Here is a 20,141-nt window from a genome sequence, read left to right on the forward strand (position 1 = left end):
TTATTTTGATTGAAAGCAGAATTCACAGGCTGGCTCGTTATTATAAGACGAAGAGAGTACTTCCTCCCAACTGGAAATACGAATCCTCCACAGCATCTGCTCTGGTTGCATAAGATTCATCATTTGTGAATAAAAAAAATAAATAAATTTTTACATTGTATCCTCAAAAAAAAAAGAAAAAAAAAAAAGAAATTAATATGGTCAATTTAAATGTAATGACTATTTTACTGTGTTATATTATTATGTATTTATTGTATTTCTTCAATAAAAAATGTTATAAAGTAGATATAAAAGAAAAAAACAAAAAAAAAAATCTAAAGTATCAATGAAATAAACAGAATGAAGGGGGATAAGGGTAAGGGTTCCCCCTTAAGGGAGAAGGGAGCTATAGGAAAAAATAGATTAGGTATATAGAAATATATTTTGGAGGAATGATAAAATATATATGCAAATGTTTTATTACGAATTTAATTGTAATGAATATTTATTTGTATCATTTTATTGTATATTTGATTCCTTCAATAAAATGTTATATAACATAAACGATGGAATTGATTCTTCCAATGCCAATAACTAGGAGGATCTTTCTGTAACCAATATTGCAATATGCATTTATGACCAATCATACATGCCTTTTGAACTAGAAAACATCTATCCTGTCCAGAACCACCAGCTTTACCAAATAACACCCCTTTAGGAAACTCTTTTTTGGGCTACAAAATTAAAGTGGCTCCATTGGGCAGGAAAAGAAGAGTTCTAACGCGGGAAGAAAAGCCTTGGCCCCGTCGCGCTCGGGCTGAGCTCGAGCCCCTTCTATGACGTAGTAGGCGCCGCTACCCTTCCCGCCACACCTCGTCTCGCGGCGTGGGCTGGGCTCCGGGAATGACGACAACAGGCTTGACGGAGCCGATTGGCGGCTGCGCGAGGCTCGCTGCGCGATTGGCTGTCGCCTGGCCCGCCGCCGAGCGGAGTTCCGGCGTGGGCGTCGCGAGCCGTGTGTGAGGCGCTGCCCTGGTCTGTCATCGGGCGCGAGGATGGAGAGTTGCCCGCCGCGGCCGCATGGCGAACCCGGGAAACAGCAGGCGCAGAACGGGGGCCCGCTGAGGAACGGCTACGTGAGGAACGGAAGCTACTGCTGCCCCGCCGCTGGGGACAAGGTGAGGCCTCCGAGGGGAGCCGCCCTTCTCGCGCGCGCCGAGCTCTGGGAAGGTCCCCCCCCCTCCGCGTCACGTTCCGTTACAAGCGGAGACGTCTCTCGTGGCGCGCATGACAGCTGGGCACGTGGGCTTCGGAGTGTAACCTTGGCAACGGACCCTCTGCCTCTGCAATAGAGACGTGGTCGAGTTGGAAAGAGGTTGCCCAAGTGCACTTGCAGCGAAGCTCCCGCAAGCCAGATGAGATATTGGGGGGTGGGGGAATACTTTCCTTTCTTCGTGGCTGAAGCTTTTTAAGAACATTTAATTGAAGTTGGTAGGTAAAAAGTGCGTTGCCTCGGTATATTGTGGGAATAAGAAAATACAGCTTCTGGAAACCATACATATGTTGGAATTGACCTTGTTAGCTTCATGTTTCTACCCATGAGCATTGCATTTCCTGCTGGAAAAGGGGATAGAAGGGTATAGATCAGGGGTGTCCAATGTCGGTTCTCGAGGGCCGCAGTCCAGTCGGGTTTTCAGGATTTCCCCAATGAATATACATGAGGTCTATTTGCATGCATTGCTTTCATTGTATGCTAATAGATCTCATGCATATTCATTGGGGAAATCCTGAAAACCCGACTGGATTGTGGCCCTCGAGGACCGACATTGGACACCCCTGGTATAGATAGAGAATTACTGCACAGGTCCTGGGCCGTCCCGTGAGAGGACTGCTGGGCACGATGGACCTCAGCGGAGGCATTTCTTATGCATTGCTGATATAGGACCTTGTTTCCTAGAGCAAGGTAGTGTAAGGTAACTGAAGAGTTTAATTAGTCGTATAAAATTCTATTCAGACTCCTTTTTGATAGGACCAACCCAAGTCGCTGTTTCTCAACTCGGTCCTGGAGTCCCCCCTTGCCAGTCAGGTTTTCAGGATACCCACAATGAATATGCACGAAAGAAATTTGCATACACTGTCTCTATCAAATGCAAATTTCTTTCGTGCATATTCATTGTGGGTATCCTGAAAACCTGACTGGCAAGGGGGGACTCCAGGACTGAGTTGAGAGAAACTGCTCTAAGTGAGCCATCATCTGTGGTTCCACCCCTTCCTCCAACAGTCCAGCAGCACCTCTTCCCCATCTTATTGTTCTTTTCACTGAATGTCCAGCTCTTCTTATTGTAAACCGCCTCGAACTACTTTCGCTTTGGCGGTATATAAACAATAAATTATTATTATTATTATTTTATCCCCCCCAAGCATTCACCGCTACTAATTATCACCCCTCCCCCTCTCCTGCTATGGAAGCACAAAGAAAATACAAGGTGGGGGGATGGGCAGAAAGCAGAACAGTGCTGACATAGCTGCCTAAACAGATAGCAGCGTAGCTCTTTAAAAGTTGCTGTATGTGGTGGGCCTTTCAGTATCCCAGTCTGTGTTCAAAGCCTACCATGTCTTCACATCCCAACACCTACTCCACTACATGCTTGCCAATGACAGTGCCTTTTAAATTGCTTTGCTGTTATCTAAGCCAGTACTATGGCGCTGCTTCTAAAGCCTGCCACCCTAGCATATCTAGTCTGTGAGGTGGTAGGTATGACCCTGCTGTTTGTGGTTGGTAGTTAAAATAGCAGTTTTGGGTATCTTCTGTCTGTTTCCAAAGTTAATGTACTTGAACACCAATAATTGTAAACTGCTTGAATGTTTTAGTCAGGTGGGCTAGTCCTCCAAAAATAAATTTAAAAAATGTTGTGTGATGAGACAAAGTATGCCACATCAGATACAGAATAACTTTTTTATTATTCTGAGCTGAAGGTGTGGTTTATGTAGAACTATGATTAAAAACCATCCATGTAAGATTGTGGTAATTTATTGGCCTAAATTTGTGCATGTGTTTCCACAACAATACATATTTGGCAGGTAAGAAAAAAGATACCAGTCTGTAGATTTCATATACAGTTCTCATCACCACTTTTAGTGGCAAGCAGTTCACACATCTACAGTTGTTTCAAAATGATATTGGGTCTGCACCAAAGACATTTTATTTATTCATTCAATATTCTATACTGTTCTCCCAGAGGAGCTCAGAATTCCCGGTGGGTCACAGGCATAGGTTTGATCCCTCAACCTCAGGATGCTAAGCTTGTAGCTCTAACCCCTACACCACACTCTCAGACATAGTATGGTAGAAGATTGCATGACAAACATTGTCTGACATAGATGGCAAAACATAGTTAACAAAGCATGGTAAAAATAATTGACAAAACATGGTATAGTAAGACATAGCATGGCAAACATATTCTTACAACGCATAGTTAACATAGGGCTAGATTCACTAAGCAAACTGATTGGTTTGCGAGCCCTTTGCGACCCAATTTCCCTCCGACCCGATTCACTAACCTCTGTAGCAATCCGATCATGCATGCAAATGAGGGGAATCGGCATGCAAAGCAGGAAGGACACGATTCACTACCCTTTTTTCCTGACACACTGACTAGCTGGCCGATGAACAAGCGACTGGTGAGGACCAGTCGCTTGTGTAAAATACTGCTCTGTCTTTGGTGAGGCTTCACTCGGAGTACTGCCTGCCCCGACTCTCTCTGGCTCCCCCCGACTCTTCTGTTCTCTGCTGCCCTTCCTCGCAGTGTGAGCCTGTGGTTTTAAAGCGGGGCTGCACTGCGGAGAAGGGTGGCAGAGAGCAGGAGAGTCAAAAATTGCCTGCTTTTAAATGCCGGGGCTCGCCCTCCAAAGCAGGAAACTCAGGGCCAGTAAAAAAATCCAAAACGGACACAAAATGCATGCGCAGACCATCTGCAGGGAAAGCAGATGGTCTGCGCATGCGTCAGGATTGCGTACTAGCGATCTGTGTGGTTGGAGGGGGGCATTCCTCCGATCACCCTCATTTTAATTTTTTTGTGTTGTGAATTGATCGGGCCTGCACGGGTTGGGCATGGAAAGAAGTTAAGTGAATCTAGCCCATACTATGACAAAACTTGGCAAAAATGGTAAGGCCAGTGTGCATGAGAAAACATGGCTTGGAAGACATGGAGCAGTAAACATTGTGTGGCAAATCTGGCATGAGAGATTGTAGCATGGGAAATATAGTATGGTAAATATGCATAGTACAGTAGAACAAAGAAGGCGAACAGTATGACAGTGTGTGGAAGAATGTATGGTCAGACGTTGGATGAAGCACATAGCATTTGAGAAGAGACTTAGACCTGAATATGTATTCTCTGGAAGAGAGGAGAAACAGGGGAGATAGTAGATCTTTCAAGAATTTAAATGTCCGTACGGGACAGAAGTTTCAAGTTTATTCATAGCTTGATATACCGACCATCACATGTATCTGGGCGGTTAACAATATCACAAATTAAAAAGTTTAATATGAATAAATAAAATAATATGGGGTAAACCTAAAACTATGACAATTGAGACTGGAAATGAAAGGATTTTTGGGGATAGGAAAGTAGTTAATTACAATGATAAATAAAAATAAAGGGGGATAGAGGGAAGGGAAGTAACATAAGGAAGGTAGGGATATCGCTTCGTAAAAACGTTTTTGTCTCACTCACTTATTTCCTACTTATTGGTAGGCATCTTTAAAGAGAAATGGAGAGGCTAGAGAACATGAAATGAAGTTGTAAAGAGGGAAACTTAAAAGCAGCATTAGAAAATACATTCAATACTGCTACTAATGACTGGGATTGTTTATTCAGAACGGTTTGCATGAGCTTCTGTAAAAGGTTTTATAATACAGAGTTACAAAGAGCTTCTGTGAGGTGTTACAATACTTGGGCTCTATACAGTGCTCCCCCAGTCATTCGCGGTCCTGGTCATTCACGGTATTTTCTGACCGTGAATGACTGGCAGGAGAGGGCAGCCGGAGCGCCGGCGAGTGAAGGAAATCACTTGCGATATGCTCTGACCGCCTTTTCCTGCACTAAAGTCGGGCCTCACCAATCAGGAGCTACGTGTCAAAACTTCAAAAGTTTAACAAAATAATAGGTGCAGTGATATAATACAAGATATTAAGAAAGCACCATAAATACTATTTTTAAAAAAAGCAAATTTCCAAGTTTACCAATATTTTGTATACTGTTTAACAAAATAGTTTACAATAGTTTATTCAAAATACAAAACTAAAATATAATAGCCCTGAATTTACATCATCAAATTTTAAAAAGAAAACACAATTTACAATAACACTGTGTTGCTGGCTCATCACCACACCTTACGGAGTAAAAATGACAATGCAGAGGAATAAAGTTTAGTAAACATGTTTTCAAAGGCACCCTAAACCTTAGGAATGACATCTCTCATCGTGGGTAATCTGCCAAATGGAGCCACAGCCACAACAGGAAAAAAAAATCAGCAATCTACAGCAGCCAGACAAATAACCTGGAGAGAGGAAATTACTATTTAAGATTACATTGACTAGATCTAAAGTACCTGTTCCAGTACATACGGAATAATATGTTGAGAAAGAAATGATGGCTCACTTGTGTAATACATTTCATATTCAAGTGTAAGGAGCTTAAATACAATACATGATTGTCTTGTATGTGATTACATCTGTCCTGCCATTTTATGGAGTTCCTTTCTTTTATTTTATTGATTGTACTCTGCTTGGATCTATTATTATCTTAAGTGGAATATTAAATTTTGATAAACATATACAGTAAGTTACAGCTAGCCAGTGTTCCTATTTTAAAGGAGGAGTCACATGTTCAAACCTCCATATCCCAATTTTACAGCCATATTCTGGATTAGTTGTAAACACTGGATATTTGTCAGCAAAGATCCTGAAAAAGGGCATTGTAATAATTACATGACTGAGAACCCACTGCACATGTGAGATTAGCAAGTGACTCATATCTACTATTCTAAAAACTGTTTACTTGTCATTCCTGTTCTGCTCTCACTAACAGGCATATACTATAGCCCATAAAACTCAAAATGGCCTGAGTTCCAATATGTATTGTAAAGCAAACAAAAAAACCAACATTTTCTTGAAATGAAAACCTTGTTATTAGCTACTGCTAAACCATCCTTTTATTTTAAGGCAGTATTCTTCAGTCAAATGGTGGCCCCTGAAGACCTCTGGGGTGGCCTTCATCATCATTTTCGCTTTTTTTTTTCTGCTACACTGTGCCTCTAACCAAGCTCAAGGAGGAAGTGGATAGAAAGAACAGCCACGTATTCAGAGAAAAGCATTTCTCAATAGACAAAGAAAATGTATTTGAAAATACAGTAGGCTCTGTTATCTGGCACCCATGGGGATTGGTGGATGCTGGATAACTGTAGTTTCTGATTGCTTGAAAGTTACTGAAAAATAGTTTTGTCTCCCTTCCTGTCTCCCTAACTCTATCATCCCCCCCCACCTATAGGTCCTACATCTGCTCTCTACCCTTCTTTCTTGGTCACTTTCTCTTCTCTCCCCACTCCTTCCCCCCCTCCCATACCAGAAGCAGCAGAGCCGGTCCTGGCAATCCTCTCTCCCGCCTTCTGTTCCCTGAAGCAGTAGAGCTGGTCTGACAACCTTTTCTCCCTCACACAAAGTAGTAGCGGCAGCCGGTGAGCAGAGGAAGCACTGGTAAATAGGCTGCTTCTTGCCAGCCCTGGCAGCAGAGGAAAAGCCCTACTGGGGCTGGCCGGAAGCATCCTGTTTACCGGTGCTTCCTCTGCTCACTGGCTGCCGCTACATCTTCAGGTGAGGGAGGAGAGGTTGTCAGACCGGCTTTGCTGCTTTGGAGAACAGAGGGAGGGGATTGTCAGACTGTTCCCCAAAGCAGCAGAGCCGGTCTGACAACCCACCTACCTCCATTCCCCAAAGCAGCAGAGCCGGAAGGAGGGGGGTTGTTAGACCGGCTCTGCTGCTTTGGGGAATGGAGGGAGGGGGTTGTCGGACTGACTCTACTGCTTTGGAGAACGGAGGGAGGGGGGTTGTTGGACCAGCTCTACTGCTTTGGGGAATGGAGGGAGGGGATTGTCAGACAATTCCACAAAGCAGCAGAGCCGGAGGGAGGGGGTTGTCAGACCAGCTCTGTTGCTTTGGGGAATGGAGGGGAGGGGATTGTCAGACTGTTCCCCAAAGCAGCAGAGCCAGTGTGACAACCTCTGTTCCCCAAAGCAGCAAAGCCGGAGGGAGGGGGGTTGTCAGACCGGCTCTGCTGCTTTGGGGAATGGAGAGAGGGGGGTTGTCGGACCGGCTCTGCTGCTTTGGGGAATGGAGGGAGGGAGGTTGTCGGACCGGCTCTGCTGCTTTGGGGAATGGAGGGAGGGGGGTTGTCAGACTGGCTCTGTTGCTTTGGGAAGTGAGGGAGGGAGGGAGGGGAGGTGTCAGGACCGACTGTTTCAGGGAGGGAGATTTATGGCTGCTGCTGCCTCTGGGGCTGGAGGGAGGGAGGTTGTTGGGTCAGGAGCACAAAAATGGACAAATTTGGAGTGCAGGAGACTTTTTTTTTTTTTTTCTTTTTGCTGGTTGGTTGAGAGTGCCAATTAGTTGAATACTGGTTAACTGAAATTATACTGTATTTACTTTCTTGAGGATACAGCAAATAAGTTTGAATGCAAGCTGGTAGGATTTCATGCGAAGATATTTGGTTGATCTCCTTCAGCTTATTTGGATTCAAAGTGGTCCCAACTTAAAAATTAGTGAAATCACTGTCTTAATGTAAGCATATGAAATTAATATAAATGCACATACTTAGATTATATATAAGTGTGGGTATTGGTGGAAAATAAGGCAAAGTTTTCCTTATCTCTAAGGAAGTGGAAAAGATGGTTACTTATTTGATGTCGAGATTAGTTATGCCATTCCACTCATGCTTGAGTCCTAGCAACTTCTTGAATTACAGATTTAAAAAGAGATTGGTTTTGGGCTAGTCTGGTAAGGTCCTAATGTCATCCTCCAAGGTTATTTTCAACATGTCCAGCCATTTGATTGTCCTTTCTCAGGGCAAACATGATCAAAAGATCATATTAACCAGAAAATAAGAGAATCGTGTTCAGTAACAAAGGAATTCCTTTTTTTTTTTTTTTTGTAAATTTGTTACCCTTTATTTCCCCTTTGGGTAATTTGAGTCCCATGATGTATAGTTTTTGCTTCAGATTAAGTGGTTGCCTGAAGGCCTGTACAGTTGGAATGGGAATATTTCTTTCAGTAACTCCCTCAGGAGTAGTAGCTGTAAGTTTGTTGCATCTTTGTCCAGATCTTTGTTACCTGTCTGTCGTTTTTCTGCAGTAAATTTGTCCTTGGTGTGTTAAATGAAAAGAAGCAGTCTGTCTGGAGATGAATTTGGAGTTGTAATATATTTTTGTTTTGAAGGATTTAGTCAGGGGCAAACAACTTAGGTCTTTTCTATTGGAGGCTGAAGTTCATTAGAGATCTTGGATATTGTTGGATATAAAACACTCCATCCTTCCCTGAAGGTTTATTTAGATTAGTTTCAACTCTTTATCTTCAAGTAGGAAGCATAGATTCTCTGCTTCTTCCTCTTCTGACACTATTTCCCTTTTTCACAGGCTACATTCCAGACTTGGGTGAAACTGCTGGCCCTTCCTTCCTTTTCCTGCCTCCCATTTGCCCCACCTTATTCTGTTATTCTTTGTTTTATGGTTCACATTTGACCTCTAAGCTGTGCATAGCATAATCCATTTTTTTATGCTTATTTGACCTTTTTATTGAGTAGTGTTAGAGAGAATGTATTTCTGGACCCTATCTTGTAACAGCATGCAAACAGGAAATGGTCAATTTTGACAACCTATCAACTTTTATTTATAACTTTTTTTTAAATGTAATTTTACAAACATTTACATTATCCAGTGCAAAAGTATTTGCTATTAACATTAGTCCTCATCATCGGAAAGAGAGAAGAGTATTAATCACTAGTTTTTAAGCCCGTTACATTAACGGATGCTAGAATAGATGTGTCTTTGTTTCTTTCTGTCTCTCTCCTTGGCTGCTGTCTGTCTTTCTTTCTTTCTTTCTCTCTCTCCTTGGCCACTGCCTGTCTGTCTGTCTTTTTTTCTTTCTGTCTCTCTCTCTCCTAGGCCACTGTCTTTCTTTCGGTCTCTATTCTTGGTCGCTGTCTGTCTTTCTTTCTGTCTCTCGTTCTCTCCTTGGCCACTGTCTGTCTGTTTTTCTTTCTTTCTTTCTGTCTCTCTCTCTCACTCTCCTTGGCCACTGTCTGTCTTTCTTTCTTTCTCTCTCTCCTTGGCTGCTTTCTGTCTTTCTTTCTATCTGTCTCTCTCTCTGTCACTGCCTAACTTTTCCATCTTAGCATCAATGTGTGTGTCATTATGTGTATATTCAGTCGGCACCTCTTGCTTTACACTACCCAAACTGTGGTCTTCTTGCCGGTTCTTGTCTTCACCACTCTCATTCTGCTGGGCTGCAAATTTGCCATTCACTGGGACAGAAACATCTGCTCAGGGCTCCTTCCTCTCTGTCTCATTCGCAGCTTCCTCTCCTGTTAGCTTCTCAACATTCTTCTCAGCTTTGTCCTTCTCAGTCATGCTGTTTTGTTTGTTTTCTGAAGTGGCCCCATCTTTGGTCCCAGGATATGGGATTTCAGGCGTGAGTAAACCTCAGCAACCTTCTCCATTGGCTTTGAATAGGGTTATCGACCTTCAGTGCAAACTTGATCTCACTGTGGAGTTTCCGCAGCTTCTCTTCCACAGATGGCTCTTTTTTTCCTTTCCTTGCTTTATCCACCTTTGGAGGTCTGCTTCTGGTCTTTTCCCCCTCAGCACGGGCTTTGTTTTCCTTCTGATTTGGTTTCCTTGCTGACTCGGACTGCTGCTTCTTCACGTCATCACCAGTGTTGCTGTCACTGTCCTGACCTTTTTCCATCTGTTCTCCGGAACTGCCACACGTGCCATAAACTGCCACAGGCTTCACCACTGTACGCATCGCAGAAGCAGCATTGAGAGAAAAGCGCTGCACCGCGCTACCGCTGGCTTTGGCGTCTTCTGTCCACTGCGGCCAACCCTAGTGGAAACAGGAAGTAGTCAGAGAGGGCGGGCCGCAGTGGACAGAAGACGCCAAAGCCAGTGTTAGCGCGGTGCAGCACTTTTCTCTTCATTTAAACGCGGGTGAGCCGGTGAGAAGGAGGAGGTGGTGATTTTGGCAGTGAGTGAGGGCGGGAAGGGGGAGTCGCTGGCTGTGCTGTGCTTTCCCAATCCAGCCGTCGCATACGCACTGTGACCACGGACCTACGGATCACAGATCAGGGATCACAGATCACGCAGGTCTGAGTGCGCATGCGCGGCTAGCGTTTTATTATATAGAATGAAGAAATAAATCAAACAATTGAAGGAAACAATTACTAATTTATGTACCTAAATATCTAGACTTAGTTACCTCCTATATGAGAAAAAAAAAAGAAGTAAATTTTTTTTTTTTTTTTTAACAACAAGAAATATCTCGGAGGATTTAGCAATTGGAGATGTTGATCATATTCTTGTTTACCCTAAGCAAGTGAAACAAGTAGCTGGGGGAGGGGGACTGCAATGGATATGTTGCCCTCTGATGTTTCCTTTAACTAAATTTCTTAAGACTTCCCAAAACATCTCAGACAGGATGACCCTCCTGGTAACCTTTCTTTTTGAAAGGAATAACGCTACTGTTACAAAGCTGTGGTAACAATGCTGCTGTGGTAAATGCATTTACCGCGGCAGCAGCACTACAGCGGCTTTGTAAAAGGGGCCCTATATTTTGAAACAAAAGATGTTCTTTTATTTGTGGTTGCAAATTTCAAACTTTTCCAGATATGGCTTGTGCCACTCAACAGCACATTAAGGCCTTTCTTCAGTTAATACTACGGGTTCTTTCTTTCTTTAGGGGCAACTCCTATTTTATCCCAGGACAAGCAGGCAGCTATTCTCACATATGGGTGACGTCACCGATGGAGCCCCGATGCGGAAGCCTCGCAAGCAGACTTGCTTGTAGAAACTAGAAGTTTCAAGTCAGCCGCACCGCGCGTGCGCGAGTGCCTTCCCGCCCAGCACAGGGCACGTCTCCTCAGTTCTCAGTTTTCCGCGGAGCCGAGAAGTCCCTCTGACTCTGCGTTCAACTTATTTACTTCGTGCCTTCTCTCACCGTGGTTTGTGTTGTTTTTTCTTCACAAATCGCTGTATTTATTTTATTTCTTGTTTAAAAAATTTGTTTGTTTTTTTTATTTCTTCCGTTTGGCTGCCAGGGCAGGCCGCTCGGCCGCAGCACAGAGACTTCGACCTTGCAGCGACTGTTTTTCCTCCTATGTCCCGGCCAATAACAGGCTTCAAGAAGTGTAGCCAGTGTCAACGTGCGATTTCTCTCACGGACCCACATAGTTAGTGCCTTGGGCCAGGCCATCACCCGAAGTCAACCTTGAGCCCTTAAACGTCGTCTGCTTTCAGTGGAGAAGCTCTTCGGGATGGATTCGACCTCGACTCCGAAGCCGACCTCAGTCTCACCTTCAACTGAGACTCCTCCTGCCTCCACTGCTTCGACCTCGAGCCTCATCTGACCTTCTTCGTTATCAGCGGCTCTTTCCTCGACTACGTCTGCTGTATCTTCCCCTGTATCCTCAGGTCAGATAGCTCAGCGGTGGTGCTTAAGGTGGCTAAGACTTCCAAGTCGAAGCACATTTCCACTGCCTCTGTGGAACCTCCAGCCAAAGCAGGTGGTCCGATTTCAGATGCGGATCCATCCTTGCCAGCTTCTTTCCAGACCATGTTAGAGCAGCAATTCATTCAGTTCCTTACTAATATGGGACCAAAGCTAGCTACTCTAATCCAGCCTGGGCATTCTGCAGACTCCCGCGAGGTCGAGCCTCTTCCTATGCCTTAGACTGAGACTGCACACTCTATGCAGGGAGCAGAGTCTCTGCGAGTGTCTGGTCTGGCATCTATGCACGTAAAGCAAGGAGCAGATTCTTTGCAAGTGCCTCGACAGGAATCCTCACACTCCATTCAAGGAGCAGAGTCTTTGGGAGTGCATTGAGGTTCCTCCATCAAGTCTCTGGAGCTTCGATCCACAGCTTCTAGCCCCATCCATTCCTTGGTGCCATCGACTGCTTCCATCTCCGGGTCGAGGTCTCCTCGAACTTCGAGATCTGCTTCCAAGCACCGTTCTCACCGACGTTCGAGGCCTTCATCGAGGCATACCTCCAGGCATAGCTCTTCTTCCAAAAAGCGTTCTTCTTCAACTAAACTTCGATTTACACCTTCCAGTTCTACTAGACCACCGACTCCTCGATCGAGGTCTCCACTTCCACACCTCGAGGACCCAGCGGTTTCGATTGCTTCGTACAAGTCTCCCTATTCTTTTGAAGCCTCATCTTCGACCCAGGCTGCCTCAACTACCTCGAGTCCTTCTCGAGGCAAGGCATTGGCGGATCAGTTATCTTTCTCCTCCTTTCTTCGTCAGATGGCTTTTGACTTGGACCTTCAATTGGATGCTGATTCTAAATTCTCTAAGGAGTATCTCGAAGTCATGCATCTTCCTCAGCCTCCGGCTGAGTCACTTAAGCTTCCTCTTCACAAGCTTTTGTCTCAGACTTTTACCAGATGCCTGAAGACACCTTATGCAATTCCAGCTGTTCCAGGCAAATTGGACTCCAGATATAAAACTCTTCACAGTTATCTCACCAATCCGTACTTGTGGAGTAATCATTGAAAAGGTCTCATCCTTCCAAGGTTTATGCTACCGTTTCTCCTGGAAGGGAAGGGAAAACTATGGACAAGTTCGGACGTCGCATCTATCAAAATGCCATGATGTCCTCTAAAGTCCTTAATTACAATTTCCATTTTATCACTTATTTTGAGTTCCTCATTGCTCTTTTGCCTAAATTTCTTAATTATTTAGATACTCAAAAGCACTTTGAATTTCAAGAAGTCTTAGCTTCTCTATCACAACTCAGGTTACATCTACTTCAGTCTTCTTATGATGCCCTTGAGTTGTCTGCCAGGGCAGCGGCTTGTTCTGTAGCAGTGCGTCGCCTTGCCTGGCTTCATACCATTGACATGGACCCTAATCTTCAGGACCGCTTGGCTAATGTTCCTTCTGCAGGCAATGACCTCTTCGATGAATCCATTGAGGCAGCCACTAAGAAATTGTCTGACCATGAAAAATCCTTTGCTTCTATTGTCAGACCAAAGCCTAAGCCAGTTCATGCCAAGCCTGCACGCCCTCCTCCTATTTATCAGAGGCGTTTTGCTCTGAGAGCGACTCTTTACAATTATCCACCTCCTAAAAAACAGCAGACTCAGAAGCAACAGAAATCTCAACCTTCAGCTGCACCTAAAGCATGGACGAATCTCTTCCTGTTTGCATTCCCTCTCATTCTCAAGACTCTTGTCAAGTTGAAGAACGCTCATGCCACCATGATTCTGATTGCTCCTCGGCCGAGACAACCTTGGTACTCCCTTCTACTTCAACTCAGCAGCAGGGAGCCATATCTTCTACCAGTTTTTCCATCTCTGCTTACACAGTCATGGATCTCTGCTTCATTTCAACCTGCAGTCTCTACACCTGACAGCTTGGTACCTCTCAACATAACTCCTCTTCAGTTTTCTCAATCTGTAAGAGACATTTTAGAGGCTTCTAGAAAGCCTACCACTAGACAATGCTATCACCAAAAATGGACTAGATTTTCTACGTGGTGTTTTTCTCACGATAAGGAGTCTCAACATTCCTCATCTTCTGTTTTAGACTACCTTTTGCACTTATCCACCTCTGGCCTCAAGTCTACATCAATCCGAGTCCATCTCAGTGCAATTGCTGCTTTCCATCAGCCTATTGAAGGGAAACCCCTTTCTGCTCATTCAGTGGTTTCCAGATTCATGAAAGGACTTTTTAATGTCAAACCTACTCTCAAACTGCCTCCAGTGGTTTGTTACTTCAACATTGTTCTTACTCAATTGATGAAGCCTCCATTTGAACCAATGTCTACGGCTCATCTGAAGTATCTCACTTGGAAAGTGGTGTTTCTCATTGCCCTCACTTCTGCTCGAAGAGTCAATGAGCTGCAAGCTTTAGTTGCTGATCCACCTTTCACAGTTTTCCATCATGACAAGGCGGTTCTTCGTATTCATCCTAAATTCCTTCCTAAAGTGGTTTTGGAATTTCATCTCAACCAATATATTGTTCTTCCAGTGTTCTTTCCAAAGCCTCATTCTCATCCTGGAGAATCAGCTCTTCATACTCTGGACTGTAAATGTGCTTTGGCCTTCTATTTGGAACGCACCAAACCACACAGAACTGCTCCTCAACTTTTTGTCTCCTTCGATCCAAATAAGATGGGACACCCTATCTCTAAGCGTACCATCTCCAACTGGATGGCTGCTTGTATCTCCTTCTACTATGCCCAGGCTGAATTACCCCTACAGAGTAGAGTCACAGCCGATAAGGTCGGAGAAATGGCAGCTTCAGTAGCTTTCCTCAGATCTACACCTATTGAGGAAATTTGCAATGTTGCTACTTAGTCCTCGGTTCATACTTTCACTTCTCACTATTGTCTGGATGTTTTCTCCAGATGGGATGGCCATTTTGGCCAGACAGTATTACAAAATTTATTCTCCTAAATTGCAAACACTCCCACCATCCCATTTTGGTTAGCTTGGAGGTCACCTATATGTGAGAATAAGCTGCCTGCTTGTCCTGGGATAACACACAGTTACTTACCGTAACAGGTGTTATCCAGAGACAGCAGGCAACTATTCTCACAACCCACCCACCTCCCCTGGTTGGCTTCTGTGCTAGCTATCTGAACTGAGTAGACGTGCCCTGTGCTGGGCGGGAAGGCACTCACGCATGCGCAGTGCGGCTGACTCTAATCTTCTAGTTTTTACAAGCAAGTCTGCTTGCAAGGCTTCCGCATCGGGGCTCCATCGGTGACGTCACCCATATGTGAGAATAGCTGCCTGCTGTCCCTGGATAACACCTGTTATGGTAAGTAACTGTGCTTTTTTGTAAAGTTCCTCTGTAAATGTGAATTTTCCTGATAGAAAATATATTTTGTTTGATCCATTTGGAACAACATTTGTTGGAAAAAGAAGCAATGGGAAACTTTTATAACATATTAATTAGATCTGTATGCAACATGGCGACTTGGGCCCAGATTCACTAACAATAGCAACTCAGTCGCTGTTGGCCGTTTCTCTGGCTGATTTTCCAACAGCGATTGATTCACTATTAAGTTTGCAAGCAAATGATTTGAATAGACTTGCAAATCATTTGCGTGCAAATTCCCCAACTCAATTGCTCAATTGAGTCGGGGCAGAGCCCTGACAGTAGTTACAGGAGAAGCAGCCTCCTGTCACTGCTGTCAGGGCTTTTTTTTCAGCCATATATAATATTAATTAAATGTGCCAGTTGATTTACTAATGTTTCTTAACTAAAACAAAAGAGGGCACGTCTAATTTTTTTTGTTGTTTTACATTTCAGTCAAACAGATAAAATGACTCTGGTTGTTCATGTTTATTTCCGCCCAGACCACAGATCACCTCAAGCTTTAAAATAGCTTTAGATGAGAATGCATGAGAAAGCAGCACTGAAGGGTAGGGGGGTTGTTTACTAGTTTTGTCATTCATCTACCGACTAGAAAAGTTTTCCGTCGTTTGGCTGCAAAATCTTTTCTCTGAGCAAGATCCTCCCTTTCCTTGAACAGGCTGTTCTTCCACCTTGCAAACTGGTTCCTAAATCATTCCATCTCAAGTTGTAACCACTTCCAGAGTTCCCCTGCCTGTTCACGCATACTATACTAACCCAAGCTGTTCAGTCTTGTCTTACCTGCCTTTTTTTTTTTTTTTTTAATATTCCTTAAAGCGAAAAATGGGTGGAAAGAAGCACAAACGCAGCTGCCATGCCCCCCCCCCTGATAAAGGCAGGATGTATGCCCACTCCCTCCTGCCATCGGGTGTGGGGTAATATCCTGTGTTGCGCGAAAAACGCTAGTGCACCTTAGTAAAAGGAGCCCTAGGTGCACGACAGAAGAGCGGGGCTTGGGTGTGATTGTTGGCTTGAGCGGCCCTCTAACACATCCGCAGGCTGATAGGCAAAAGATTTCAGGTCCACTCAGCTCTTTCTACCTGCCATAAGTGTCCAGAAAGGTTTCTCGCACCAATCAAGCAGAAATTAGTTGAATAAAAACTCCGACTCAGCGTTAATTATAGCTTTAAAGTAGCGATACTTAGAGGAGCTCGGTGATCAAGCTGCCATCTCACTTGGTGACATCTCACTTCTTCCCCGTGTTTTATTAAAATTTAATATACTGCTTCAGTTTCCAGCAGTTCCAAGCGGTTTACAAAGTACATACAATTTTAAAAGGAAAGATTTTAAAACATTCATACAGAGCACCTACTGTGTAATTCAAGTTGCAAGGACTCGACAGTGAGTTGATGGCACCTACCACACATAGGGAACTAATAGAAGCTTAAGTGAACAGTGCCAGAGTTGAGGAAAGCCAGACTACCTTTGGCTTGCTTCTTTGTGAGAGCAATAAACACAGCTTTCCCTTTTTTGTTTCTCAGCAGAAGGAACAGCTTTCCTACTGATACCAGTAATTTTCAGAGTTGGTACTGGTGTTCCCTGAGGTTTGGAGACTATAATTTTCCCTCAGTCTAATTGAGTAATACAAATCTCATTAAACTGGTATACAAGACTAAAGGTAAATGTCCCCTGTACGCAAGTACCACGTCATGAATGATGGGGGCTGCTACTTGTGGGACGATTTCTTGACAGATTGTTAGCTGCTGGTTTGTCATTGCTTTCCCCCCTCATTTACTGATTGAAAATGAGTGGATAGCCAAGTTTACTGAAAACCAGCTAGCTGACAAAAATCTAAGTTCCACATTCATACTTGAGTTGTAGGCGCATAAGGCAATTGTACCACAAGGTCTGTGGAAAATGCTTAAGTGTTAGATGCATATGTGAATTGGCTCAGAGAGCAGTGTATGCCCTTGGGATCACAAAGGCTGTTTAATCTAAAACACTTATCAAGTTTAAGTTTCAAGTTTATTTAAAAATGTATTATACCGCCTAATCAGGCTTCTAGGCGGTGTACATTAGTCAATAAAAACAGTCAAGTTAACAAACATATTTGGGGGAACAATTAACCAGACAGACAGACTTGTACAAAAGGAAAAAAGGGGTCGAACTACAATCTTATAGGAAAGAGACACTGAAGGAAAGAACAAAAGATAGGGGGAAGGCTAAAAGAAAGAAAGTCAAATTGTCCTTAGGGCAGTTGTTATTAAACACTATCTTTAAAAGAGTAGGTACTACTCGAAGGCGTCTTTAAATAAGAAGGTTTTTAATTTGGATTTAAACTGATTTAAATTTGTTTCCTCTCTTATGTAATTGGGTATAGAGTTCCAGAGGGAGGGTGCAGTGACCGAAAAGATGTTTAAGCGCGTGGTATTAATATTTTTCAGAGAGGGGATATTAAGAAGATGATGTGTAGCGGAGCAGAGTGATCTGAGGGGGGCATAGGGTATAAGAAGTCTGTTTATGAATTCTGGTTGATTACAAGTTCTAGTTTTGAATGTAAGTAGAAGAATTTTATAAGTGATTCTATGTTCGATGGGGAGCCAGTGTGCTTTAATTAATAGAGGTGAAACATGGTCGAATTTCCTTGCCTGGAAGATAATCTTAACAGAAGTATTTTGAATAATCTGCAATTGTCGGTTTTCTTTCTGTGTGATCTCTTTGTATCTCTACTCTGATTAGTTCATACTTTCCAACCAAAGACCAACCTGTCTGATGTAGAGCAGTGTTCTTTTGACACCTATGGACCGGCGGAAATAAAATAATTATTTTGTGGACCGGCACCGGTCCACAGACCGGCAATTGAAGAACACTGAGCTAAGTCGTGGGTCAGACCTCACCCATCTCCGCCCAGACCCAGCCCCTATAATATTACTAATTGTAACACCATTTTTTCCATTCATTTTTCATATATATATATATATATATACACACACACACACAATATCATCATATTAACAATACATAATTGTTAACCAAAAATTAAACTACACAAAGCACACTGTATGCTTCTCAATATTCATTCCTACCAGAACACAGATAACCCCTTTGCAAATACGGAACCAAAAACCAAAAGTACTAATACATACAAATAAACCCTAAGATACCTTAAGATGCAAGACTCCGCATGCAGTACAACCCCAGAGGAAAAGAAACAAATGCATTTCTTCCTGAACAGTACAAAATACAGACAGCAGATGTAAATTCTCAAAACTGACACAATTCAATCACTAAATTAAAAAAATAAAATCATTTCCCCTACCGTTGTTGTCTCCCTCCCTCCATTCTGTGCCTTGCCTTCTGGCTTGTTCCCGCCTGGCCGGTGTTATCTTCGAGCCGGCTCCCTCTTCCTCAGTGCTGCAATGCACAAAGCCATGGGCAGCAGCTCCTTGCATGTCCCACACCTCATCTGGAAACCTTCCCTCTGATGTTGCGACATCGGAGAGAAGGCTTCCAGTTCAGGCGCAGGACACGCATAGGAGCCTCTGCCCACGGCTTTGTGCACTGCAACACTGAGGAAGAGGGAGCCGGCCCGAAGACAACGCCGCATTGATTGCACCGTGGACTGGTAGCTGAAGGGCACTGTCTGAGGTCCAATGCACATGCCGGCTCTGTGGACCGGCAGAAAATTTCTGTGGCCCGGCACCAGTCCATAGACCGGTGGTTGAAAAACACTGATGTAGAGGACCAGAGGTGAGAAATCTGGCTTTTGTTTCCCCCTCCATCATGGGCTGGGCAGATTGTCTCACTATTGATGAGAAACTTTCAATGTATTCTGGTAGATCGAAGAGCCGGAGGCAGGCAGGCAGGAGAAGAGAGGAGCTGGGGAGCAGCAGAAGTAGAGGAGAAGCCGGCAAGGGAGCAAAAAGCTAGGGGTAGTGGCGAGAGGAAGCTCCGCCCACCCCCACCGCGTCAGCACTAGCATCAACCGGACTCCCCCTTAAGAGGAGGGGAACTGCGGCGCGAGGCTCACAGCTAGCTCACAGCTAGATTGAAGAGCCGGAGGCAGGCAGGAGAAGAGATTTGCTGGGGAGCAGCAGAAGGAGAGGAGAGCCAGCAAGGGAGCAGAGAGCTAGGGATAGTGGCGAGAGGAAGCTCCGCCCACTCCCACCGCGTCAGCACTAGCATCAACCGGACTCCCCCTTAAGAGGAGGGGAACCGCGGCGCGAGGCTCACAGCTAGCTCACAGCTAGATTGAAGAGCCGGAGGCAGGCAGGAGAAGAGATTTGCTGGGGAGCAGCAGAAGGAGAGGAGAGCCGGCAAGGGAGCAGAGAGCTAGGGATAGTGGCGAGAGGAAGCTCCGCCCACTCCCACCGCGTCAGCACCAGCATCGACCGTACTCCCCCTTAAAAGGGGGGGAGCCAACGGCGCACAGCCATTCGGTGCACGGCGAAGGCGAGCGGCAAAGGTGCTCGCCTTAGCGAGAGCACCTTTGCAAAAGGCCTTGAAAAGGGCCAGGCCGATAAATCCAAGGACACCAGGGAAAGACAGCAAGGTAAGGACTTAACAAGCACAGAGGAGAACACACACACAAGCTAAAGCAAAGCAAAGAGGCAGCAGGCCCTGAAGATAAAGAAGAGGTAGGCCCAGGAGGGGACACATGAACACTCAAATAAGAGGTGACAGGCATAGAAGATAAGCAGAGGACACGCTAGATAAGGAAGGGGTAGGCCTCCCAGAGGAAACACATGCACACATAAGCATAGGGAAGTGGCAGAGCAATACCTAGCAACATCAGACAGACTCACACAGTCAACTAGCAGGCGGACAGGAGCAAACACCTAGCAAATAGGCGGATGACAACACTTACCAGATAACCAAGAGAACACAAAAGACAACTAACTAGCAGGTGGACCAGGGCAAACACCCAGCAAGTGAGAAGCTCAAATGGCAGGAAGAACCAGAAGCAACAAGACTGCAATCAAGATCGGCATTCCAGTCACCGAAGAAATTCAGAGGATGATCA

General features: G+C 44.5%; 1 protein-coding gene across 2 annotated transcripts in view; it reads left to right on the top strand.

Moving 5' to 3' along the window:
• The first annotated feature begins 856 nt into the window (after window positions 1–856).
• Window positions 857–20,141, top strand: part of SPTLC2 (serine palmitoyltransferase long chain base subunit 2) — a 153,769-nt gene continuing 134,484 nt past the window's right edge. Inside the window, exon 1 of one of the 2 annotated variants that reach the window (XM_033952120.1) lies at window positions 857–1,157. In XM_033952120.1, the coding sequence (XP_033808011.1) occupies window positions 1,035–1,157 (123 nt within the window). In that variant the 5' untranslated portion in view covers window positions 857–1,034. Of the gene's footprint in view, window positions 1,158–1,329; window positions 1,471–20,141 lie in introns of those variants that run through there. The other variant, XM_033952121.1, reaches the window with a different exon arrangement.

This window comes from Geotrypetes seraphini, chromosome 7, assembly GCF_902459505.1.
Source record: "Geotrypetes seraphini chromosome 7, aGeoSer1.1, whole genome shotgun sequence".
NCBI lineage: Eukaryota > Metazoa > Chordata > Amphibia > Gymnophiona > Dermophiidae > Geotrypetes > Geotrypetes seraphini.